This window comes from Rhineura floridana, chromosome 3 (genome assembly GCF_030035675.1).
Source record: "Rhineura floridana isolate rRhiFlo1 chromosome 3, rRhiFlo1.hap2, whole genome shotgun sequence".
Taxonomy (NCBI): domain Eukaryota; kingdom Metazoa; phylum Chordata; class Lepidosauria; order Squamata; family Rhineuridae; genus Rhineura; species Rhineura floridana.
In genome coordinates this window covers 16,559,414-16,586,336 of record NC_084482.1, presented here as the reverse complement: position 1 = coordinate 16,586,336, position 26,923 = coordinate 16,559,414, and the positions used below count along the sequence as shown (strand labels likewise).

The 26,923-nt window shown below is 44.8% G+C and overlaps 1 protein-coding gene across 2 annotated transcripts; it reads right to left on the bottom strand.

The window, feature by feature from the left end:
- Window positions 1-3,346: 3,346 nt before the first annotated feature.
- On the bottom strand, window positions 3,347-23,950 carry SHMT2 (serine hydroxymethyltransferase 2). 2 transcript variants are annotated; one of them, XM_061614626.1, is made up of 12 exons: window positions 23,773-23,950; window positions 20,593-20,775; window positions 17,465-17,544; window positions 15,639-15,839; window positions 14,916-14,997; window positions 12,080-12,202; window positions 11,637-11,776; window positions 9,317-9,482; window positions 7,324-7,423; window positions 5,516-5,671; window positions 4,434-4,541; window positions 3,347-3,758 (listed from the first exon to the last, which is right to left on the bottom strand). In XM_061614626.1, the coding sequence occupies exons 1-12, from the start codon at window positions 23,803-23,805 to the stop codon at window positions 3,631-3,633; spliced, it is 1,500 nt and encodes a 499-aa protein (XP_061470610.1). In that variant the 5' UTR covers window positions 23,806-23,950; the 3' UTR covers window positions 3,347-3,630. The 2 variants fall into 2 exon arrangements, with proteins under 2 accessions (XP_061470610.1, XP_061470608.1); XM_061614624.1 differs by lacking the exon at window positions 23,773-23,950 and adding an exon at window positions 23,420-23,519.
- Window positions 23,951-26,923: the final 2,973 nt, after the last annotated feature.

The window sequence follows — 26,923 nt, the reverse complement described above, 5'->3', positions numbered from 1 at the left end:
AGTCCACTCAAAGACTTTTTTCCTTTGCAGCCACTACTTGAATTCAAGTACGCTCACCCTTCTTCCTTTCCAGCTCTAATTTGGCACTTTTTGGATTTGGCATCTTTTCCTGTTGCCATCAAATGCTGGTAGGTGTGCGATACCTAGCTGGCCGGGACAAACATCAACTGCATCTTAGAAAGATAGCAGGGACAAATAGCAGTAGCATTTTTGAACTAGGGTAGGAGTCCTTCACCAAAGCTTAGTGGAAGCAGCAGTGTTATTGATAACGATGAAAAGGGTTAAGCTAAACAAGAAATGGAGTCTGCGTGATGAGTACATGAAAGCATAAAGGGAAATGGCCTTTACTCTGTTTCCAGCTTGCATTGTTTGTCCACATCATCTGATACTCTCCTGCTGCTTCTAGAGATGCAGTTTCCTGTTAGTAGCAACTGCTGGACCTATCCTCCATGGATTATAAGAACATTAGAATATTCTGTAACCAGAATGGAATTGTGCAACATAATTTGTGCATGCTGCTCTTTTGCATAAGCCACAAAGTGTACTTGTAGGATTTTGGATTAAAAACCTTAGACCTGCTGCTCATGGGCCTTGTACGTTAGGAAGACTTTACACATGTACTTAATTTTGTTAGTATAATGTGCGCCTCACCACCCAAAACATAGTGAATGTGTCTATCTACAGTAACATGTTTCCACCTACCAAGACAATGAAAAGCAGTCTAATGGCTGTACTGTAAATAGAGGTATGTCACTATAGCAAGCCATAGTAAACCACCAAACTCCTTTCTTTACACACATGTGCAGGATCATGTGTTGGGAGGTACCACACAAAAACAAGCTTAAAAACATGCTACAACATCAAAGCCAGTTGTGGCAGAGTGAAACTGAACAAGAACAGCTGGAAGTTAAAAGCAGGATCGAGTCAAATGAGAAATAAGGTATCCATTGTCACCAGTGAAAGCAATTAATCATCAGGACAAGCTGCCATTGGCTGGAGGAAGAAGAGAGAGAACAGAGTTCCCCATAACGCGAAGCTTTGCAGTGAATTATAGACTCCCTCCATAAAGCCAGATACAAATGGAGTGGGGTGATTTAGTAACAAGCAGAAGGAATTCCCAAGCACGAAGAAGAAAGGAAGGGAGACCAGATTATCTCAAAGGGATTGTTTGCCATTTGACCATTAATCTAAAAGATGAGGAAGAAAGGGAGAACAATGCTGCTGGCAGATGTTCCCAGCAATGTGGCTCCAAAGCCTCCGACTTGTATTTTATTCCATTTTTACACAGAATTTTTTAAAAGTCAAACATTTGCCCCTCCTCACCCACACCCATACACAAACCAGCATGACACAGAATCTAGAAGCTTGAGACAAATTGTTCTTTAAACTTTCCTTTTGGGTAGCAACAGACACACACTCCCTTTAAGTTACCTTATTCCACCCAAGATCCCTGTGCACAGGAACAGGAGAGATCCAGCAAGTACCAGCCTAGTAGCATCCTTTTCTGGAATGCTATAAAAAAAACACTCCCTTTCACCATATGTAATTTACTCCTGCATTTGTGGCCATCTATGTGAACACAAACGTGGACATGCACACCCATATATTCTGCAGCCAGGCATATGGCTGTATAGGATTAGCACCTACATTCATCCCTGCAGATATGCAAAGATTCAGCACAGTGCCCCCAAGAACAAAAAATAGATGGACAGAGATTGCTACTTCCTCAGGGAGTCATGCAGGAGCAATTACCCTTCTTTCTAGGTCAGAGATGGGGAATGTGTGGCCCTCCAGACGTTGCTGGACTCTAATTCTCATCAGACCAAGCTGGCAGAGCTAATGGCTAGGGAAGATGGGAGTTGTAGTCCAACAACACCTGCATAACCATAGGTTTTCCATTCTTGTTCCAAGTTGCTCAGAGACACCATAGAGAATATCCTACAGTTCTCCTTTACAGGTTTTTTTTTCAATTGCTTCCCCATCTGTAGTGAACAGGAAAAGGCGGGGGGCATGCAGATTACCGTTTACCATGTACAATCTTGTCACAGTCTGTATAAAGCCCCTCGATAAGATGATCATCTGGGGCACATGGGGAAAATATCTTAACCACACTTCTTCATCTGATCAGAAATTCAGGAAAACGGGTGGTGGTAAAGTTGCTTTCACCTTTGACAGGACAATGCAGAAGACCAGCTTACCAAGTAGTAAAGTTACCTACATTCACTCAGAGAGAGTGGGTGGTAGATGTGCTCCTATTTAAAAGAGCAGGGCCTGTCCACAAATCCGCTTTTCACACAATAAACTCTCAGTGAATTGATACTTTGTGCGATATTGATTCTGTGAAAGCAGCTTTACCTTGCATATGGCAAGGACACTTATCACCACATACTGGAAAACTTGCAGGAACTGCACTGAACACAAAAGTTGCAGCTCTGGCACCTGTGAGAAGCATTCATAGAATCACTTCCCCAAGGCAGAATTTCAGGGAACAAGCAGGACATATTGCCTTCACCATTTTGTCAAAGGAAAAAAAAGCCCTGTTTTCTCTTTGTCCAAGCTATTCAGAGGAGTTAAATCAAGGGGAAAGTCCATAGCTCAGCTCTTGCATGCATGTAGAAGGTCTAGGTTCAACCCCCGGCATCTCCAGGTAGGGCTAAGAAAAAGATTCCCTGCCTGAAATCCTGGAGAGCCACTGCCAGTCAGTGTAAACAATACTAACCTAGATGGACCAATGTTCTGACTCATTATAAAGCAGCTTCCTATGCTCCTATGTTCCTAAATCTATTATTTAACCAAAGTAAGCGTTCTGTGAACATGGTTAAAGGTCATACAGCCTCTGAATCTGGAGGTAACATATAGCCATCATAACTAGTAGCCACTAGTAGCCTGATCCTCCCTGAATTTGTCCAATCCCCTTCTAAAGCCATCTAAGCCTACCTCCAGGGTAAGAGGCAGCATATGCCTCTGAATAGCAGATGCTGAAGAACAGTAGGAGAGGGTGGTTGCTCTCATGTCCTACTTATGGGCCTCCCAGAGGCATCTAGTTGCCAACTGGAGGTAAACAAGATGTTGGCCTTTGGTATGATCCAGCAGGACTCTTCTTAGATTCTTACAAAGCATAATTTTGGCTACATTGTATTTAGAAGCTCACAGGAATCCTATTCACAATTGTGCATGTTAATAATGCTGGCTATGCACATATGGGCAGACAAGATATTTGTGCATGTACACATGTATACATGAACACCCCCAGGCATGGGTAGCAAAGGATGCTACACCAGAAGATACTTTCAAAAATGTTCTGTGCCTTCGTTCAGTCAAGGGAGAGAGAGAGAGAGAGAGAGAGAACGATGAAGCTGTTTAATTCTTACAACCCATCTTGCATAGTGGGCAGGCAAAATACTACACGAGTATTGTCGATCAGAGACTAGTCCTGCTATAAAACAAAAAGGAGGTCTGTTGTTTTGAGTCAGTATAAAATGGGCACTGGGAGAAGGAAGAAAGTGACCAAGGAAAAGGGCCCCAGCTGGCTGGCTCTTGGAGGCAGGACAACAGGGATCCCAAGCATCGGGCGACTTGCAAGCCCCACCCATCTGGGTGTAAGGAGCCAGTCTCTGGTTGGGCATAACATCAACGTTCATCAAAGCCAGGCATGGGGAAGGCACGGGCGAAGGTCTCAACACGCTTCTTAAGGTTTGACAGGCGCTGCTTTGTCTCTGGGTCAGCCAGCAAGAAGGATTTGAAATCTTGAAGCTTGGCTGTGGGGAAAGAAGAAGAGCAGGAAGAGAAGTAACACTGGGATTGCAAACACACAAGGAGACTGAGGCACAAAGGGAGAAGTTTCACTTACTTAAGAATGCACTTCAGAATTAGGTATGGTTTTCCAATCTCTGCCCCCCCCCTTTTCTTCCATATTTAGGACAGGATGACTGGCTTCCCAGCACTACACTCTGCTCGTGTCTTTTCCAAGTCTGTATGTTCGCTCTTTACTCGCTCACTCCCCAAACTGGGGCCACGCTTGAGTAATCAGGGGACCCCAGTTTTGCCACTTTAACCAACTTTTGGTTGCATGGAGACACATGGTGGAAAAATCTTGACCTGCTCAGTTTCTGCATGTTAAAAGACACAGAGCAGGACTGATAAAACTGTTGTGTGCATATCTGCATGTAAACTTGGCCTGCAGAGGATGCTTTATGGTCTCTCATGTCCCAGTTGAATCAAGGAATTCCATCATCAGAACACAGCAACTACTTATAATGAGCGTATCAAAAAAGATCACCTGGTTGTCCCACTAAAGAAGTTCAAATTTCTAGCTACTATAATCTCTAGCTGGTGACTGCAACAGAACATAGTCATCGTGCACTGCAATTGCAATGTGCAAGCATCCACCAATTCAGCATGCTAGTTTTTCCATAACACCATCAACAACTTACAGGTTTTCTTTTTGACGTCCAGTCCAATCTGGATTCCTTCATCAAAGAACTCCACCACCTTCTGGAAATCAGCTTCCCGGAATTGTCGGGAGGTAAGTGCTGGTGCCCCTGGGAAGGAACAGAAGAAAACTGGGTAAGAGAGTTGCTCTTATTATCCCAAGAATGAATGGACAGCCTGGACAATGCTATAGATCACAAACAAGAGAGCCCCCCCAAACTTCTACCTGCAAAGGAGTTCAAAGACAGACCTCAGTTCTCCTTCCTCTCTGTCTTAATCACATTGAAGGATTGCCTATACAAACAATACCTACCAACTATCCTTTTCGGGAATAGTTCGCATCCCAGTTCTGTGTGTTTGTGTGAGTGAAAGAAATAATCATTCTTCAGGTGAATCTGCATATAGGATGTCTTGCCAAGCTCATTTTTAGACAGATGCCAGAAAAAGGAAGGAAAAGTTTGGGGAGGATGAGGAGGGAGGGATTGTTGAGAACAGAATAGTCATGGATGGTAATGTTCCATTCCAGTTCAGCCCTCCTTCCCCATTAATATATAATCTGCACTAAACGTGAGTTAATGAATATATTTAAAAAATGGCCCAAGAAAAGCAAGAATCTGCAAACTAAGCTGATTTTGTATCTATTTACTTACTTTCCTTAATTTATCCTGCTAATTAGGGGCAAAGATCTACACAAGGTACTGAAGCTTTCTTTCCTCACTCTAGCTTCTAAGATTTTGAAGCCTATTTTGTAAGTGTAAGGGCTGGAAACATACTTTTTAGAACATGAATAAGATTCTCAGCATGCTGAACTCTGGGCCCTGTACTAATTTCAGTGCTTACAATATGTATTCATATAATGTGCAAAGTGCACCTGTTCCCAAATTTCCATATCCTTCCTTCTCCCTCCCCCCCCCCAGCAGTTCTGAACAAAACAATAGATATTATTTAAAAATCAACAGTCTGAAAGCAGGATTTAGGCTTTCATGATCTGGAATCTGGATTATTTCAGTGTAATCATATGCAGCTCTGAACATCAGAAACAACCCCACACACCTCACTTTTTTATTTAACTCACTGTTCTTACCAAGCCGCAAGCCACCAGGTGTCAATGCACTCTTGTCCCCAGGACACGTATTTTTGTTAGCAGTTATGGACACTAGCTCTAGCACCCGCTCAGCCCGGGCCCCATCAATGCCTTTGGGTCGCAGGTCCACAAGCACCAGATGGTTATCAGTGCCACCTAACCAGAGAGAGAGAGAGAGAGAGAGAGAGAGAGAGAGAGAGAGAGAGAGAGAGAGAGAGAGAGAGAGAGAGAGAGTTTACTCTTTATAACCTTCCCAACTTACATCCATCCTTTATACTCAAATTATAAGTCCAGGTTGTAACAATTATGATTATATTATAGAACTCCCTTGCTGGGTTAAACTGAAGGTCTTTCAGTTGCTTGCTGACAACACCCCTTTATCATCGCTGACATATATTGACAGATCAGTTCTCCATTAATTTATCTAATCCACTCATCCTAGCGACCGATTCCCCCCCAAAAACCTATGACAATAAATTCCATAGGTCAGTGGTTCCCAACCTGGGGGCCGGGACCCCCAGAGGGGCCGCGATGTAATCCAGAGGGGGCCACAAGTAAAGAAATGAATTATTTATTAATATTTTTAAAAAAGTCTTCACTCCCTCTACACTGTCTGCTTCCCACTGGCGCTGCAGATGACACCTCCCTCTTGCTCCAAACGAGAGGGGAGGCCTTTTGCTGAAGCGCCAGAGCTTCTTTCAGGCGCACTGAGGGCAGGCATCTGCCTATAAAATACATGGCGGATGCCAAAGGAGGCTGAGGGTGGAGCTACCAGGAAGAAGAGGGGATTACTATCACTGATTCCCATCTCCTTGCACTGCTTGCTACTGGCAACGCCCTTGCTTAGAATGAGAGGAGAGGGCTTCTTGTGAAGCAAAAAGAAGCAAGGCTGCAAAGAAAGGCTGCTTTCCCCCTTCCTTCCTGGCAGCCAGCCTGCCTCCCTGGGGGGAGGGGGTCACGATTTTTTTCCAGCTTATAAAGGGGGTCCCGTACTCATAAAGGTTGGGAACCAGTGCCATAGGTTATCCTACATGTTGCATTTTTGAGCAGGGGTGGCTAACCTGCAGCCCTACAGTTGTTGGATTCCATTGGCTGTGCCCACTGGGCTGATGGGAGTGGGAGTCCAGCAACACCTGGAGGGCTGCAGGCAAGCCATCCCTGCTTTAGAGTTTGATTCTAAAATTGCTGCTATTCAGTTTCATGAACAAGGGTCCTACATTATTATCATATCCCTAAAATTGAGCTGTTGTGCTTGGAACCACCTTATGATCCTTGGTTGAGGAAGGATTTGAGTTAGCACTCCATCCACTAATCTTAGTGTATTAAAAGCTTTTCTACAGCCCTTTTTATTCCACTCAACTCCAATACCATACTTCTGCCAACAGCTGCAGACCTTTACATCTCCATACGCGCAGCCCACTGGCCTAACATCTACCTTCCCACTGACCCAAAAGTAAATCCAAAACACAGAGTTAAAACGCACCATCAGAAGAGGCAAATGGCACAGCTTTGGCTGGGCTGTGCCATTTCAGACTACAGATGGAGAAGCACATGTCTGAATCCTATCCCATACTAAAAATTCCCTGCACATACCATAAAATTAGAAAGTCACAGAGATGGCTAGCCTAGAATTCATCTGCTCTACATACCAATGTCTGTACGTGCTGGGAGCTTTTCATGCAAGAGAATTCTAAAACATGCCATTGCCCACCTGCAGTCTGAAATGGTACAGCCCAGTAAAAACTCCTCCATGTGATTCTTCAGATTGTGTGCTTCAGCTCAGAAGCAACAGATTATTCTCACTATACCTGACACCAGAGTGTATCCTCGCTGCAGTAATGTCTCTGCCATGGCCTTGGCATTCTTCAGTACCTGCTGGCAATACTCCCGGAACATGGGTGAACTGGCCTACATCGGGGGGAAAGAAGGTGCAAAGTGGGCCAAAATCAGCATCTCTCCTTTAAGCAGCATAACCTACAATATTTCATCACACCATGGGGAAGTAGGGACAATGCCCCTCCATTCCATCCCACCCCAAGCTGGCTAAGCCCTTACCGCAGGGCAGGAGTGGAAAACCTTTTTCAGCCCAAGAGCCTCATTGTCTTATTATTATTTATTAAGTTTATACCCCGCCTTATGGCCAAAAAGCTCTCAAGGCGGCTTACAAAAACACGAATATAGCAATACATACATCAATAAAATAATGCAATTCTCAAAATTAAATAACAAATAACATTATGGATAACCTTTGAGGGGCTACATGCCAGTAGTGAGCGGAGCCATGGGCAAAAGTGGGTGGAGCCACAGGTGTGACTCCTCCCTTTGTACAGTAAGCTACATTCCAGCCATGCGAAGAAGTTGGAGGCTTTACATACACACACCTTTCTCCATCCAGACATGCAAGAGATGCGATCACAGTTCAAGGACAGATTCCAGACGGGAAAAAGGGATCAAGGAGGGTGGAGAGCAGGGCTGAGTGAGGGGTGTGGTCTGGGGAGGGGATATGGCCTGGGAATGACCCAGGGGCCAGATAGAAAGGCTGGGAGGGCCACATTTGGCTCCTGAGCCAGAGATTCCACAGCCCTGCTCTAGGATGTCCCTAACAGTGGCACCTGACTGGCCAAAAAACAAAAAAAAAGCAGGTAACTAAATTCAATTATTAGAGCAGCAAAAGATATAGCTGTGCTCTTGGCAACAAGAGAGGGGTTTTTTCCCCATCAATGGCACTCCAGCTGTGGAGTCCCCTCTGCAAGGAAGTTCATGGTTGTCTTTGAGGGACCAGACAAAGACATTATATTCTCTCAAGCATTTTAAATGAAAAAGTTCCCCCCTAAATATCTGAGAGGAAAGAAAGCTATATTTTAAAACACTAAGTTTACCCATTCCACTTTCCTCATTGGTTCTGAAGTTGTGGTGAATTTGTCAAGTACATCTGTCTTAATTGCATTTTTGTAGCATTTCATTTATCTAATTGTATTTTATTGTAAATGCTAAGAGAACGTGCCACCCTTGGATATGAAGGGCAGTATACAAATATCTGAAACAAAAATAAATAAAAAGCGAAGTCTTCCAGAAAATGGAAGAGTCTAGTCTCTCCCAGAAGAATTAGAGAGCCACCATGCCACAGAGGACATAGAGTCCAGAAGCAACTTGGGAAAGAGTGGCAGGACAGGGGGTGCCTACCCCAAAAATGTGGCGCTTGTGCCTCAACTCCAGCGGGGGCAAGGGGGGCAAAGGGACCTACTGCTCTTATGATGCAAACAAAAATAACTCCTCTCTAACACAAGAGAACTTCATGGATTGGCTCATACATCAGAAAAGCAATATATAAAATGTGTTAATAAATTCAAAGCAGGAAGTGTAGGCAAGCACAGGCTAGCAGGGGCATGAGCTGGATTTGAAGAATCAGGACCACGGCAGACAGGATTTTGGTCTAGGGCAGAAGATAAAGCACAGGGCTGGGTCCAGGCTACCAAGGCAAACAGGCAAGACAAGAGGCAGGAATTCAGAGCAGGCAGTGAGCACAACACAGGCCTAAAGCATGAAGGCAAGGCAGGTTTCAAAAGGAGACAGAGCTCACTCCAGGGCACAAAACTGTTGTGCCAAGGAATACCCTTGACTAGCCAATCAGCAGCTTTTTTTGCATGGGCTGCTAGGATGCCAAGAACCTACCAAGAGGGAGCTGTGGCTTGTTTCAGGTCACCAAGGGGACAGAAGCAGTTATACAAAAGTACATGTCAAAAATTCACTCCATCTCTTCCCACAGAAAAGGGTACAAGAGGCTTTATCTCCCTTTCCCACCTGTTTCAATGCTACAGCAACAGCCGCAATGGCATGGTTATGGGGCCCTCCCTGCAGAGAGGGGAAGACAGCAAAGTTGATTTTCTCTTCCAGATTGTAGGGAATCTCCTTGCCAGTCTTCTTGTCTACCGAACGGACACCTTTGCGGTAGAAAATCAAACCAGACCTGCATGTGACAAGGGTGTGGAAGTGAGAACATTAAGACCCTGTCAGCTAACACACCTATGGCCAGGGCCCCTCAGATATGGGTTCCAAAAGTGCCAGGCAAAATGTGCTGCATTCGGTCTTGGCTCAACAAAGCATCTGCGCCTACACAAAGCCCCACCAGCAGTGCTGTGTGTTCTGTAGAATTCTAAGAAAGCAAAGAAAATTCAAGAGAACGGCGCCAAATATAGCTCTTTGCCAATCTCTGTTTTCAATTTGTGTTTGTTTTTTTTAAAGCAAGTTTCTAGCCCTTGTGAGGGTGATTATGTACTTGAAAGGATCTGGGCAATGCCCACTGAAGCTTCAGAATCCAGAGAGGAGGCTGAATAGGTTTCCCAATAGCTGGGGACAGTAATTGCCTCTCCCATAACTCACAACACTGAAAATGGCAAAATATTGCAAGATGATTATGCACGTTGGCCTAATTTGCATAATTTATACAAATTGCCATGTCCATTTTTTCTTGGTGCACATTTTTAAGACTGCCTGCCAGCAAATTGGTGCCACATCAACCCTTCATAACGCAACATTTTTAAAAAAATTGCACAAAAATAAAATTACAAAATAAATAAAATATTTCTTGTTTCTATCTAAACATGAAATATAAATATTATTTCATAATATGTCTCTAAATACAAAAACTCAATTATGTTTTAAGGAGCACATACATTAATTAGGTGCTGCTACTTACTACTATATTTTAAGCAGAATGTCAAATTATTTACACGTGAAAACATATAAACACTCTCTTGGAATTTTACATTCCAATAAACAAACAGGCTTCATTTTTCAATAAATTTGATGCATATCCTCCAATATCTCTTTTATTATATGTAAGTTCTGGTCAATAATGCTGTATCCCACACATTTTTATACCACTGCAAGATATCAGCTGGTTTATCTGATTTCCAGCTTCTCGCTATGACTAGTCTGGCTGCAGTGAGTACAGCTGTTGCAAGTTCCACATCTTCTTCATTTACTATGTCTTTCAGTTATTCCAATAAAAAATAAATAAAGCATTTTGTGTGATGATAATATTATATTGGTACCAAGAATTTCATTTATAATCCTTAACGACTCTTGCCAAAAGTTGATCATGTTAGGACAAGTCCAAGCCCCAGTATCTTTGACCTCTCACTTTTAGAGCACTTTGCCCTCTAATTTTTCCTGGCACGTTATTACAGGTGAAAATGGAAATGGACTGCCTTCAAGTCAATCCCGACTTATGGTAACCCTATGAATAGGGTTTTCATGGTAAGTGTATTCAGAGGTGGTTTTACTATTGTCTCCCTCTGAGGCTGAGAGGCAGTGCCTGGCCCAAGGTCACCCAGTGAGCTTTATGGCTGTGTGGGGATTCGAACCCTGGTCTCCCAGGTCGTAGTCCAACACTCTAACCACTACGCCACACTGGTGGAGGACAAAAAATTCACAATCGGATCACATTCACATTTCCCCAGTGGCTCAAGTATCATTGTCAACACAGAGGGTCTTCACATCTCCCAAAGAGATGGAACATGAGAGGGAAGTAATAACATCCTCCTCCTCCTCTATTTGTATGCCACCTTTCCCTAACTAAACCAAGCTCAAAGAGACTTACAATATAAAAAAACATAATTACTCTAAAAGTTACAAAACAACACAATGTAAATACTCATAGACTAATGAAAACATGTTAATATACAATAAAATAGGCAATCCCCATACTCCATAATAAGATCTAACAATAAAAATACAAAGCCATAACCCCAAAAGCAAGAACAATGCATCTCTAAAATTAAATATTGACCCCCAACAAGACTTCCTAACACCCCACCTGTAATCCTTTTCTCCTGGGGTGGGGAACCTTTGGCAAGCAAAGCATGTGCTCCATCACTGAGCCATGGCCCTTCCTTGTGTACACACAGAGGAAGGATAGGGAAGCTGTGGCCCTCCAGATGTTGAACTAAAACCTCCCATCATCCCTGCTCATTGGCCATGGTGGCTGGAGCTGATGCAAGCTGGAGTCCAACATCTGAAGGGCATCAGATTCCCAACCCCTGGATAAGTGATGCTTCTCACCCACCTGTACACACACACTGTCCCTCTCTCTCCCTCCCTCCCTCCCTGGCATGCTCACCTTGCTCCACGAAGAGTTTTGTGAGTCGTGCTGGTCACCAGGTCAGCATAATCAAAAGGAGATGGGATGACTTTGGCTGCCACCAGGCCACTGATGTGGGCCATGTCAGCCAGCATGTAGGCCTTCACTTCTTCACACACCTGACGGAGAAGGGCAGGTCAGTCCCAGGCCCACACTTGCCTATTAATCTCCACCACATGTCTCACAAGAGAGAGGCACAGTCATTTTGTGCAGCACCCTGGAGCAACTGAAGGTCTACCTACCCAGACACCCAAAAATATTCTGCCAATATTAAAAGCAAAACAGGCTCCATTTTGGTCTTGACACCCAAGTTTCCATTGGATTTTACTATGTGGGGGGGGGGATAGAGCATTACTGCCATGCCTGTTTTAAATGTATGCAACTTAACTGTTGTCTGGCCTCCCACTGCACCCAGGGGCTACCTTCTTGATGCGGGCGTAGTCAATAAGGCGGGCATAGGCACTGGTTCCAGCAATGATGAGACGTGGGCGGAAGAGTCGGGCAGTTACTTCTAGCTGATCATAATCAATCAATCCTGTTGTTGGCTGGGGGCAAGGGGTGGGAGGAGCAATAGGTCAATGCATAAGAATTAAGCCAATACTGCTTCCTTGAACCACAAACACATGCACACTTGCGCACACACACAGGGAGGATGCATTTCCCAGAGGAGCAGTTACCAACTGGCTCCCCTGCCTTCACATCAAATCCAGCCCACATATGAACGCCAGCAATATTACTACTCACCTACCCCCTTGCACAGTGACTTGTTTAGCTACTCATAGTTGGCTGAGGCTACAGGCAGTTTTGGTGCCCTGCCTTTCTGAGAGGGAGACAACCGCAGGAACATCCAGGCTATGTAACCCATAGGTTTTCAATCCTAAAAAGGATTGCAGAGAGCCTGATTTGGATTCTTTCAGTTAAAAGTCAAGGATAATTAGCAAATCACCTTCCACAGTACAGACCAAGCTGAACTTTAAGATCCTCTAAGGAGTCCCTGCTGGTCATTCCACAACCAGCAGATTGTTATTTGGTGACAATATGGAAGCGGGCCTTTTTGGTGATGACACCCACCCTCTGAAATGCCCTCCCTCAGAGTCATTTGTAAGGCGGAGAGAGTCATAACCTTTAAATGCCTCTTAAAAAATATATGTCTACCCAAGCTTTCCTGGATTTAGACTCTTAAATGTTTAGTTTTGTATGCTGCTCTGTTTTATGTGTGATATATAGCTTTGTTTTTAATCTTGCCTTTAGGACATTTTAGTTGTTGTATCTCTATTGTTTTTATGCAAACTGCTTAGAGATAATTATATCAAGCATTTTATTTTTAAATAAATAGATAATGGATCCTTTCCTTTTCTGCTACCTCCAAACCCCACCTCCTTGCAACCAGCTCTATCGGCTTCCATTCTTGGAAGCGTAGCATTACATGTTTCTGCAATCTCCTCTCTCCTTTCCAGAACAAGGCAGCATCGCTAGCATGTTTTTCTCCACCTCAGGCACCTTTGCGTAGCAGCGCTGACAAGCCAAGTGGTTTGGGAAGGGGAGCAGAGAGCTGGCATTTCTTTGGGAGTAGAGAAGAGGAAAAGACTCTCAATAGAAAAAACAAACAACTACACTCAAGAGCCACTCAGGAAGAGTGGATGTGATCCAACTGTGAAATTATCTCCTTCACCCGTAATCTTGTGCCAGGGATAATCAGTGGGCAAAGTGCGCTCAAGAACTGATATGTTAAAGATACAGGAGGCTGAAGGAATGGCACAGAGCCATCCTGCCAGTATGAAATAACAGGTGCCCACAAAATCCAAACGTTGCAAATCCAAATAAGTTATGCAAATCAAGCACATCTGCCCAATTTCTCCTCTCTTTTTTTTTTGCATAATTTAACACAAACAGTAATAATAAAAACTAATTTTGACAGTAACAGGGAGGGACAAGAAGCTACATAGGCAGCCCACACTCCCTCCTCCTGGAAATTCTGGCTTCTAAGATTTCTGCAGGCATCACCCACACACTTCCAAGCATACCTATGCAGCCCAAAGGGCTTGGCCCTTGCTTGCTAAAAAACTTGGCTGGGGGAGGAGGCCATGGGGCAGTGGTAGGGAATCTCCAGTCTACGGGCCTCCCCATTTCACCCTCTCCCCACCTGACATCATAGGGTAGATAGTACATCAGCTGAATTGAAAAAGGGTTTGCAGGAGCCGTCAACCAGCTGATCAGAGGCACCAGCAAAGCTGTGTACCTGGATTCACAAGTTCCCACTTTTAGCAGATCCACAGAGCTTGCGAAATCAGTCTGACAATCAAATGATACAAGAGTCTTGAAAGCTCCATGAATAACACTTCTTGCAAGTCGGGCCTTCGCCTGCATGGTTTGATTTCAAACCATGTGGGCATTAATGGGTCACCTGATGTCATCATGACATCAGGTGACTGACAGGTGGGCAACTCTGTCCACCTGTCAGACTTGGCTTGTGGAAGGTTGGGGAGATCATTAACTTCCTCCTTTGATATAAAGAAAAAAGAAAGCCATACAAGGGTCTCTCTCTCCAGTCAAACTAGTTGACTACAGGGTAAAGGCAACAGAGGGTGTGTAGAAGAATTAGAATTGCAGGTAGGGCCCTTTGCAAACTCTCACCAGACACTGTCTGGTGAAGGCGAGGAAACCAGTTGGGGGAAGACTGCTAAACCCTTGCCACCTTTGAGATCTCAGAGTGATCAGCAAGGAAAACTGCATAGCTTTCCTAACACCCCCATCCCCTAACTTACTGCACACAATTTCATAAGTGATAATCAAATTGCCCTTCTAGCTTCCTACCACAAACGCAAAGCACACAACACAGCTAACACTTCACACACATAACAGCATACATTTCTTAAACAAGCAGGCAAAAAGAAAAAATCAACCTCAGAGCACTTGTCACTAAGTCCATTAGACTGGCAAGCACTGTAGGCAGGGCCTTCTAGGTGGTAGCCCCCACATTTGTGGAAATCCCTCCTAAGGCTGTTTTTTTGCTGAGAGGTTGGGCTAAACTTTTGATAACTGAACCACCCATGCCACTGCTGGTTGCAAAACTGTTTCTTCCAAACTGTTGAAACTGTTTTTATGAGTGCTGTGCTTGTCAGTGAAATGTTTTCAAACTGCTGCGTTTGAATGGTTTGGCTTTATTGGAACATGAGAATTAATGTTCATGTGTCATTTAAGCTGCTTTTGGTAGGACCTTGGAATAAGGAAAGACAGAGCCCATTTCTTTTAACTCACATTCAGTTTGTAGGGCATGGATTCAAAGAAGATGGACGTTGCTGAGATACGCTTGACGTCGGACATATACCCATGCGTCAGGCTGCCAGGAGGAGGGAAGACATATCATCAGAATTTAAGCCCCAATCACAGACCATGGGACCAAGAACCCCATCCAAATGAACCCACAGATTAGCTAGGTATCCTTCCTCAGCCACATCTGAGGGGATTTTCTGTGTTGCAGGGTAAATTCAGGTAAGTATACAAGGCACACTATGTCCCTGGAAAAGAAGAGCCATCTCTGCTCAAGATTTCCACAGACAAGAAAAGGGTACTAGAAACTTCTATAGACTCAAGGCTGAAAAACCAGTTGCTGACTGATTGAGGGTCGGCGAATTTCATTCTGCCATGGGACCATCATCCTGTGGATAATATTATCCCTAGTTTGAAGGAAAAACAACCCCCAAATCCCACATACAAGTCCTGAATTACCCCTTATCAGCACTGCCATTCTACCTCATCTTCCTCTCTATCCCAGTTCCATCTTCCTCACTTATGCCTTTGTTAGCTGCATCACTTACCAACCTACCCTCTTATACTCTCCCTCCCCTCCTTTCACCTCAGGTACCCCAACCATGACATCCCTCCTCTGCCATTCTGTTCCCTCAGGTACTTCATTAAACATTAAATGTTCCCTTGACTTCCCCCTCTCACAAGTTCCACTCCTCCCCAAGTAATACTCACTGGCCCCCATCAGGCAAGTCCAGGCCCATGAGCCGCTCGTGGGGTTGCAGCAAGGCCGTGTAGGCAGCAAAGTTGGCAGGGGATCCAGAGTAAGGCTGGACGTTCACTCCCCAGCCCTCAGGATCCAGGTCAAAAGCCTCCAAGGCACGGCGCTCACACAGCAGCTCAATGCGGTCAACCACTTCCGCACCACCATAATACCTGCATCAGGATGTAAATAGGAAATCAGCATTTTAAAAAAACAGAACCAAAACCCATCTGTTGCCCTAGTGCTGCCATAATCTATGAGCCAGAGAAAACATTGAAAAAGAAAACCCATCTATCGTCTCCATGCCACTGCAATGTATAAAGGAAGTTGCCAAGACAACCATCCCCTAACAAAGCCTCCTTGCCAATCCTTGTCTCCACATAAGCGCTCCATAATTGAATTTTCCTGCACCCGCCTCTTCATTACCATATTCTTTTCCCAGGCGGCAAAATTCCCCTTAGCCTGCCTCTCTCAATCTTAACATTGAATCCTAATATAGTATGTTTCTGTGGCCAGTGTCCAATGGCTCATACACCATCAATAAAGCAACCCCTCAGGACCATGACGCCAGGCCTAAGACAGATCCTACCCAAGCCTCTTTCACCGAGGCCTCTTCCAAAGTAGGGCCGTTCCATGAGGAAACACAAACACCAGGTACATTGGGAGAATTCAGTGGTGGAAGCATTCTCACAAGTCCCAAATTATCTATGGCAGTTTCATGAGGAGGAGAATGGATGACTTCTGTTCATCCCCAATAAAGCCAAAAATGGACTTTGCTCACCTTCTCCCCTGTCCAGGCATATACTCTTTTGGCTAATTTTCCACCTTCCTTTGGCTTATTCCACCTATTGCCCCCTTCCATCTCCCTTTCCCTGTGCCCTCAGGCACAAAGTGTGAGATGCTTTCCCATGGGTTCATCATTTAAAGGCTCACTGCCATGCTGGCTGGGGCTGACGGGTGTCCTGTAACATCTGGAAGGCCACCGGTTCCTCATCCCTTGCCTAAAGGGCACCACTATCTTGCTCGTCACCCATCTCCCTTAATGGTACTTCTTTCCTGTCCCTCACAGTCACCTGGTCCTCCTCTTAGAGCTCTCTTTCAATCAATTCTTCATTATTACATTTGTATCCCTCCTTTCCTCCAAAGCGCTCAAGGTGGCATACATGGTTCTGCCCCCTTTCCATTTATCTTCACAATAACCCTGTGAGGTAGGTTAGGCCAAGAGACTGTCACTGGCCCAAGGTCACCCAGTGAGCTTCATAGCTGAGTGTGGGGGGGTTGAACCTTAGTCTCCCAGGTCCTACCTAAACCAACACTCTAACCACTTAGCCTCACTGGCTCTCAAGACGACTGTATACAACTAAGTTCTACTCAGAGTAGACCCACCAAATTAAGTTACTTCATGTCCATTAATTTAAATGGGCCTACTCTAAGCAGGATTAGTGCTGAACACCACCCAGACTGCACTTCCTGCATTCTTGCCCTTTGGTGTTCCCTTAAATGTGGTTCATACTCAGCAGGCCCCACTTTATTCATTTTATCCACAATCCAGGGGGGGAAAAAGTAACAGAGCCAGGCCTAACATCCCTTGGCGTTCCTCTCATTTCCACAACTCCAGCCTCACTGATATCTACTTGACAGGTTTTTAACAACTTGGTATCATTTATCCAATGCTAAAGCTTGCAAGATAGTGTCCCATCACAACTGGCCAGTCTTTGCTTATCCATTTTCAGCCCCCTCCATCCCACCCATTACTGATTTCTTTTACCCAGATTGTCCCATTAATAGATGGCATTACCTCTTGCCAGGGTAACCCTCTGAATACTTGTTGTTAAGGCAGGATCCGAGAGCCTCCAGTGCAGCTCGGCTGCAGAAATTCTGGGTTGAGAAGAAAGAGACAGGTCCAAAACATTGGAGGGGGGGCTTGAGAATGGAATCAAACACAAACAGCAGATAGAGAGCTAGACACCTGCATCCCTTTTATGCCACAAGCTCAACACCGTATGCTTCTCTCACCAGACTAGATGAATAAAAAAGGAGTAAACTTTTTCACCTTGCAACTAAGACCCGATGAGATGAGGCAATATGTTTTGCCACACAATAGTCTACCTCAGGCTTGTATTTTTAAAGAGAGAAAGAGTAGCTGCAAGGGGGCAGGGAGGATCCAGACTGGACCATGGTGAGGTGCAATTTGCTGCAATGGCAAATCTGGGGGCAGGTAGCAGCTGAGGGAAATTATCACAGGGGGGAAAAAGACATGCGAGGGAGAATCGGACACCCCCCTCCCCATGATCCAGATCCCAAAAGAAAAACTTGGAACAGATAATCACATTGTAGAACTATTCCAGTTCCATGTCATATTAGAATTCCTCCTTATTCATCAGCATTTATTAAATTGGGGGGGGGGACTAGAAAGCCCACACAGTTTATCATTCTAGCTATTTGAAAGGTATTGGGGCCGGCCCTCCCATTAGGCAGAGAGAAGAGGCAGCTGCCACAGGTGGCTGATACTAGGGTGTGGCAGGGGGACAGTGTTAGGAGGACAGAACTATGTGTGTACTACACTGCCAGCCCTTTGCTCCCTGAGCTAGCCTGATGCCTTCAGGTGTGGTGGAGGACGCTGTCCCATCGCTGGTTTTGAACTTCTGTATGTGGAAAGGGGATGGGAAGCCTCTTGCCCTTTGCCTCAGACAGCAAAGTGTATTGGGCCAGCACTGAACACAAGATCATCATTCCTCGGGGATGGTATGGCTCCAGATTTAGTCATGCTTGGAGTAGACCCAGTGAAATCAATAGGACTTAAGGGCCACTGATATCTATGGGTCTAACTTTAAGCACGTCCCAGTCTGGATCCAACCCTATGTATTCTGCAATTCATTAACCCAGATTAACTACTTTTCCTCATTTTTGTATTTAAAATAACCCTGGTGCCTATGCAACCAGGATTATAAAAGCCACGTTAGAAACATCCATGACTTTTCATTTTTATTTGACACTAAAGAATGTCGAAAGCTTTTCCAGCACTGTTTTAAAAAAAACCATTCTTTAAACGTAAGAATTTGAAATATTTCCCCCCAACTTTAAATATTTTGCCTTTAAATGGTGCCTCTCCAGTGTTCATTATTTATTTCTCAAATTTTTATACCGCTTCAAAGCCAATGCACTTAAAAGCAGCTGACATAAAAACTTAATTAAACACAATAAAAATAACATCAGAAAACACCAATTAAAATCTAAGGGAAGGATTAAAGCCACAACCCAGTTTAAAAACACAGCAGATAGTTTTCATGCATTATTTAGTTCTCAAATGTACATACTTCAAATGACTTCCGAGGTTTGAGGAAGTCTCCCCTTCTGTTAACTTACTAAGAGAGAATGTTCAATCACATCCCCTGAAAAAGACCATAGCTGTATTCAGACTTTCACCCTAAAGACGTGAGGGCAAAAGGTGTGTAAGAGGCTGGTCTCACCCCAAATTTCCACTACACATGCCACCCCTCTTAAGAATATAAGACTGCCAGATCATGCCAAAGGTCCATATATGTTTATGTTTAAAGAAGATTTTTAAGTGCATTCAACTCAATAAGCTTTGAAGCCTCCCTGCATTCGAGAATCTTATGTTAATTTATTTATTACATTTATATCCCAGCTTTTCCTCCAAGGAGCTCAAACTGATGTACAAGGTTTTCCTCCCTCTCCATTTTATCCTCACAAAAATCCAGTGAGGTAGGTTAGGCTAAGAGACAGTGACTGGCCCAAGGTCAACCAGTGAGCATCCTGGCTTAGTGAGGATTCGAACTTTGGTCTTCCAAGTTCGGGTCCAACACTCTAACTACAATTGTGAGGAGACTTTTATGTAAACAAACACACTTAGAAGCTCCCTTCAGACCTTCCTGCTAAACACACAAAGGCTAGGGGTGGAGCAGGTGCAGACAGGGACGTTGGGGTGGGGCTGGTATGCCTCTGCCCTCTACCCAGTTTGGGCTCTGAAGTGTTCTTTTCAACACCTGAAGAGGACTCGATACTGGATAAACTTCCTTCTAGATCAGGGACGGGTCACCTGTGGCCCTCCAGATGTTGTTGGACTACAACTCCCTTCTTTCCTGTTCATTGTCCCTGCTATCTGGGGCTTATGAGAGCTGGAGTTCAACAATATCTGAAGGGCCACAGCTTCCCCATCCCTGTTCCAGATCACATCATGTGTTTTTACACTTTTGTGGTTTGCCACTTTTCTCGTTTGTCAAACTTCAACATGCAAAATTTTTCAAGTGTTTCATATACAGTACATCCTGTCAGTAATCCTTACAATGATCTTGTAAGGTAGGCCAGCAGTATCCCCATATTACAAGTGGGGGAATGAGGCCAAGAAAATAGTGGTTCACCTAAGGCCGCCTCCTGAGTTTGCAGCTACACTGAGATTTGAACCAGAGATTTTTCAGCTCCCATTCTTAGCCACTGTAGTCCACCACCACAAGATGTGACAATGGCCACTCACTTAGGCTTTACAAGGGGATAAGACTAATTCAGGCCCACCAATAGCTATTAGCCTGGATATCTAAATGGAACCTCCATGTTCAAAGGCAGTCTATCAGTTGCTGAAGTGGTGGACAACAGCACCAGCAGATTGGGGGAGGGCACTGCCTTCATGCTCTGCTTCTCAGAAGCATCTAGGTGGCCACTGCAGAACAGGACGACAGACTTCAGGAAGATCCAGCAGGACACTTGCTATGTTCTTAAGGGTTATACGTGCTGAAACAGTAACTCAATTGTCTCAGCCACTCTTGAGTTTGCACCCTCGGAGATCTCTTAGGGGTCCAGGAAGGAGACAACACTGGCCATTGGGGGTGTCCAAGAAATAACACACACACACCCTTTTATGCTGTGCTCCAGGGCTAAGGAAAGAGGTGCCACTCTCCAGTCACCCACCTCCGAGGCAATGAGCTCCAGTCCTCGGCACTGTCGATCCTTCTCTTGCTGCACCAGCTCCCACATCTCAGGGTCACTCTCGGCCAAGCTCTCTTGCCCGGTCCAGCCTGGCGTCTCCTTGGCAGCTGCTTTGCTGTGCTGGGCCCGCCAACTGCCTGCAGCCTGGCAGCATTTCCGCAGGGGCTGGCAAGGTGGAAGAAAAAAGAAGGGTTATATTAACAGGACCAGCCTAAGATATTTTGGTGCCTTAGCCAGAAAAAAATCCAAATGATGCTCTTTCCACACATTATAATGAAGATGGGGCAAAATCAGTCCACTAGGAAGTTCTCCTGCGCAAGTTGCAATCCAGGCATCTACTTTACTGGAACAAAGAACACGCCAAACCTGTTGGATTTCTAGGAGATCCTTACAGTGTATTCATGCAGCCAGCAAGACAAAAGGGTGGGAAACTTTTAATTTTGCAAGGCTGTTGACTCACAGGAAAAATAAATCAGGGCTATAGCCAGTGGGTGGGTGGAGTTTGCCACATTGTAGAATTGTATAGGGCAGGTTTCTCTCTCTCTTTGCCATGCCATCTTTCATCTTTATGCATGGACCACCCCATCCCTCTCTCTCACGTGTGTGTGTGCGTGTGTGCCTATGCCACTCCATATCTGCAAGCTGCAAGAAATTTGAAAGAGGGTGCATGCAGCCCGTGCAACACAGGCTCCCCATCCCAGTGCTACACAACACTCTTAGATTCTTGAATAAGTGACATCAAAAGCTGGGCACTGAGAGATGACTGGCACTGAAGCAAGGACCACCTGCTTCTCTACCATTTTTTTAAAAAAATTAACAAATGTCCACAAAAACAGCCAGAAGTCTTGAGGCACTTGATGGTCTCTTGACTACCAAAAGCTCATACAACAATATTCCCTATTTAGGCATTTTTATCTGTGTCACCTATCCTCAATGTGTGGTCCTCCAGATGTTGCTGGGACTCCAACTCCCATCAGCTCTGGCCAATATGGCCAGTGTTTAGGGATGTTGGGACCTGCAGTCCAACAATATCTGGAGGAGCCACAAGTTTCCCACCTCTGCTTTATTCCTGCCACATTGGCTCAGGCTGATGGGAATTGGAGTCCCAAACGTCTGGAGGGCGCCAGGTTGAGGAAGGTTGATAAAGAGGATAATGCCTGAATAGGGCTATGAAGATCATCCTAAAATGACCAAGTAAGCTGAGCAGGGTTTTCAACCCAAAGTCTCTGCAGCATCTACCTCCTGGGTTTGCTAACTGGGGCTTTACTTCTTCCTTAGCAGTTATGTCCATATCAGAATGAGGCTATTATCATGCAAACCAGATGCGTGTTGAGGAATTTATATTACAGCCTTCTGTAATCTAAGGCAGCTGTTGAGCACAGTGAGAGTTTCTGCAGTTTGGGGAGGGGAGGGGAGGGGAGGGGAATAACCTAAGCAATATAATATATATTTTTAAAAAAGACTAGAAGGAAGTAAAAATAGCTAAACTTAATCAGCTTCTTTCTAAGTTGCCCCAATGAATTTATAGAATAGCATTTGCTGTAAGGATTTGTGTAACAAATAGAGGTTGGAAAAAGGAACATATATATTTTTCTTGCCATTTCAGTCTCCGAAGAAGTAGCAGGGTGAGAACTCAAAAGAAAAAGGGGAGGCAGCTGGTTTCAAGGGCTGCTGAAACACAGCCGGCTTTGTTATGGGCAAGCAAGCTTCATTTGGCAGAATAGCAGAGACAACTTCTGCTGCTGAATGCTGAGTTGGCAAGGCCAAGGGGAAGTTTGTGTACACATACACACACTCAAAGTTCGCTTTCCTACTCCTGAGCATATGTTAAAGCAAGCCAGTACACAAATACCAACCAATAGCATTTGAAGGGAGGCAACTTTTATCTTTTTAAAAAAATGAATAGGCTGTACTTTTTTAAAAGAGCCTTAAATGCATCATCTCCTCTGCAGATGATGTAACCGGCTCATCTAGGTTGCATCAGCAAGGAGGTAGAACTCAGGAATACATCAAAGTTTGGCCTCTGAATGAAATAGTTGCAACACCATTAAGAGAAGACATTATTGCAGAATTGTTGTTTTTTTCTTGTAAAGCACACACATACATTTCTGGCAACAGAATACATGCGTTACAAAATCTTTACAGTGCACTGGCTGTAGAAGCTCTTTTCTTTTCAAGTTGCAATCATGTTACCCAATGCAGATATTACGCCTACAAATCAGAAAGCTACTTTCAGGGGGCAAATCATTTTATTGACCAGGTCCAAGAGATCAAACAGGAGAGATAAAACAACAGAGCTGGTGCCACAGATAGAAAGTTCTGCCAAACAGACTTTGGTAGGGTGATAAAGCAGCCGCAAAAGTTACACATTTCTGCCTGTTCCACTCCACTTTCTCACTCTGAAGGCCTCCTATCATTTCCCTTTTCTTTCCTCGAAGCTGCAATGTCAGATAGGACAGCGAGAAAGGGATGCTACAAAAATTAGCCTATAAAAGTCAGCAAAGCGTGACCGAGCCGCTATTATCAGCGGAAACCTCTTCAAGCAATCTTGAACGTCAAGATTCGCCTCGCTCGCTGCCGCATCCAAGAGCCATTAAGCCAGAATTAAATAATAATTGAGCAGCAGAATGGCACAGATCTGCGCTATCAGATCCCTTGCTTATAACCCTCAGGCAGGAATGAGCTCCTTATCCAAGAAGCTTGGCTTTCTAAACTTGCACGACTTAATATTCCCATCGGGAAAGAAAAGAAAAAGAAAAGCACAATCGATAGGGACAGATCTTCACTCACTGGAGGAGCAAAAACTTACTTTCCTCCCCCCGGTGGGGGAGAAGAGGTACACCAAACTGAACTGTTCGGGGAAAACAGCCACCATCTGCACAGGCCTCCTTGCCCCCCGGGGTGGCAGGAATGGGGTAGGATGGAGGTTTCGGTCAGATCAGTTCTACTTTGCAAACCAAACCATACGCGCTGGCCCAGGCGCTCAAAATATCAAAGGCCGCTGACCTCCGAAGCTGCCTGTGTAACTAAAGACCACCCGCTCCCAGCGGACCTCCTTTTGCATATCTCTACCCCCAACTCCTGTTACTCAAGGGAATCCGATCTCCTTCTCCAGCTTCCTCCTGCCGCGCTCACCCCCCCCCCAAAACGCACACCCCTTACCTTGGCAAAGTGCCTAAAAGGGAAAGGCAGCATAGCAGTGCAGAAAGTGCAAAAACTGTTTTGCTAGCTGTTGCTCACGTTAAGTGAGCCCCCAAGATCTAGAAGAGTGAGGACGATGGGCTGGAGAAAGGGAAACACGTGGCTCTTCCTCCGCCACTGCCAGTTACTACCGGGTGCAAAAGGCATCACGGGAGACGTAGTTTTCGCTTTCAATGCCCTCCCTCGCTCTGCTTTGAAGTCAGCCGAGCGCGTTCACGACAGGAATGAGTTGACCGCCCCGCTATAGCAGCGATTACTTCTCTTGCTTTTAAACACGTGGCCAGGAACGAAGAAAGTATAGGCGTCAATAATGTCAGAGGAGAGTGAAATTCTGTATCATTAGAAACAACGAGTTTTGCCGCTGTCAGCGGATTCAGAGTCACAATACTTTGAATGTTAGTGCCACAATTGAATTTAATACAGAGCAACATCTCCCTGTCCAGTCCACACATGCGAGATTTATATAGCTGCTCATCCACATGTATACTGGCCTTCCAGGCTTCTATGCATTTAAGAGCTACAAATTCAGCTCCCTCATTGTCACATCTCCATGCTGGGATGCCTTTTGAATTTCTGTTTGTTACGTGACTCTTGCTGGCAGAGGATCTTTGCCAGGAAAGAAAAGGGGGGGGGGAAGATGAGTAACTTTACTAGCAGTGGAAGGATGTCATTTTCTGTTCTCCTTTTCTCATTTTTCCAGTCCTAAATTTAATTCTTCATGTCTGCAGCAATTTGTGATTTTTTCTAAGCCTCGTGAAAATTCTTCAGCATTTTAGTGCAAATTTCTTCTAATAAACACATTTTTGCAAGCAGTTTCTCCCAACAGAATACATTTTGTATGCTATTTTTACTAATATATTCATTTTTACACACATTTTCCTCAATATATATATTTTTGTAAACATTGTTTGGTTGGAGACACGGCTTGGGACCACAATACCTGATGGACAGCGGTGTCACTAGCGGGAGTGCGGGGGGCTGTGGACCTCCAGCGCGCGCCCTCCCAGGTGCGTGGATGGGGGTGGCTGGTCTTGTGCACACTCACCACGCGCTCCAGGCTGGCGGTGGGAGTCCTGTTCCAGCTTCACCACCAGTGAGCGGGCGCCTGCTTTTGGTCTCGCCCGCCTGCCGCCAAGGAGGAGTTGGCGGGGGGCAACGGCGTGGGGTGGGGCGGCCCTGGGTGTCACCCCCGTCAGGGGGTCCGCACCCTCCGCATCCCAGTAGTGACGCCCCTGCTGATGGAATGCCTCTCCTGACACAAACCCACCCGTACACTACGCTCAACATCAAAGGCCCTCCTCCGGGTGCCTACTCTGAGGGAAGCTCGGAGTATAGCAACAAGGGAGAGGCCCTTCTCAGTGGTGGCCCCCCAATTATGGAATGATCTCCCTGATGAGGTGTGCCTAGCACCAACACTATTGTCTTTTTGGCGCCAGGTCAAAACTTTCCTCTTCTCCCAGGCATTTTAGCATTTTTAAATTGTTTTTCTAAAATGTGGTTTTAAATTTGTATATTTGTTTATTTGTTTTTAATGTTTTAATTGATGTAAACCACCCAGAGAGCTTCGGCTATGGGGCGATATACAAATGTAATAAATAATAATAATCACAAAATTTGGATAAGCGTACATTTCAAAGGATAGCTGTGTTTTGGTTCTCATGTTGTTTTGGACAGTGCAACTTTGATCAATTTTGTTTTAAATGTGAACAGAATCAAATTTCTCCCCCTCCCAAAACCCTACAGCTTCAGTACTTTATAGGGTGATACATTTTTCCCTCTCTCCTGGCAGGAAGGAAAAAAATTCAACAAATTTTGCTTTTCTTTTTCTTTTTTCCTTTTAACTTAGAAATGAAGCAATGGAGGAAAGGGTCTTTGCCTGCTGAATTTCTGCTTGCCACACAGGTATTAAAGGCATATGAGCACTTCCAAACAAAGAAAAGAAAGAAAATAGTCAATTCTACACACACACACACACATACACACACAAACACTTCTGCTCTTGCAACAGAACTTCAGCTTCCTATCCTCACCCTGCCCCACCCTGCCCGGGCACCCCTGTTTCCCACAATCTGCTCTTGGACTCCCCTCACCCTCTGGAGCAGATTTGGCGGTGGAGGAGGTGAGAGGGAGGGGAAGTCCATATCACAAATGAAAGTTGTTCCACTTGTGCATTGTTGGATTCAATCCAAAGAACTGAAGTTGCCCATCAACAGTCAGTAGCACCTAATTGGCAGACTGAGCAGGTACACATAAGTCACTTGGTCACATCCTTTCCCACTGTTGGGAGACATACTGTATTTCTCTTCAAAATCACAGTAATTATTTTGAAATTTGCATCTATGCATATAAATTAGCATAAGCCAATTTTATGAAAGCTTGTCTCCCCTTTTGGGGTGATACAGACCCTCTTTTTTGACAATGTGGCCATGGTATTTATTATCCTCATATTACAGAATGTGGCAAACCTAAAAATGAAAGCAAGCGCCTTGCCTAAGGATAAGCAGTCAGTTTGTGGCAGAATTGACTTTAATAGCTCCTACTCTTAACCATGATGCTCCATCAGCTTTCCTGAATGGACTGAATCAGCTGCACATCTGAGTCACAACAAAACCTCAGGCAGGCATGCCCTGAGTTTCAATTATACTGTGGTTGTCTCCTGACACTGTGAGAAGAATCCCTTCAAACCGACCACATTAAAGAATCTCCCGCCACCTGCTCCAAAAAGGTGGATTGTTCAGCCTGTTTGTAGACATTCAGAAAGTTTGCTTCTTTATATCTTAAGATGTTTAAACACTGAGTCATTTAATGCACTACGGGCAGAAGTTAGCTGGGGCATGGGCAAAGTATTTACCTTTTTTTTAACCCTAAATTTATGGGGGGAAAGTCACCAGTCTTCACTGTCGGTCAGAACCGGGGGGGGGGGGTGGCCATTAAACACAGCAAAACTAGCAGCCCAATCCTATACATATTTACTCAGAAGTATGTTCTACAGTGTTCAGTGGGGCATACTTCCAGGTAAATGGGCATTGGATTGCAGTCTAAATTATGCATTCCAGTGAACAACCCACAAACTAGGTTTTAATGACAATTTAAGTCAGGAAAGGGGAACCTT

Excerpts from the sequence above, each read along its gene's own strand:
- SHMT2 (XM_061614624.1), bottom strand. The coding sequence starts at position 23,485 with ATGGTGGCTGTTTTCCCCGAACAGTTCAGTTTGGTGTACCTCTTCTCC. Across the intron at positions 20,776-23,419 it reads CCCCCACCGGGGGGAGGAAA|CCCCTGCGGAAATGCTGCCA; the intron begins GTAAGTTTTTGC and ends CCACCTTGCCAG. Across the intron at positions 12,203-14,915 it reads CCATGCCCTACAAACTGAAT|CCAACAACAGGATTGATTGA; the intron begins GTGAGTTAAAAG and ends CCTTGCCCCCAG.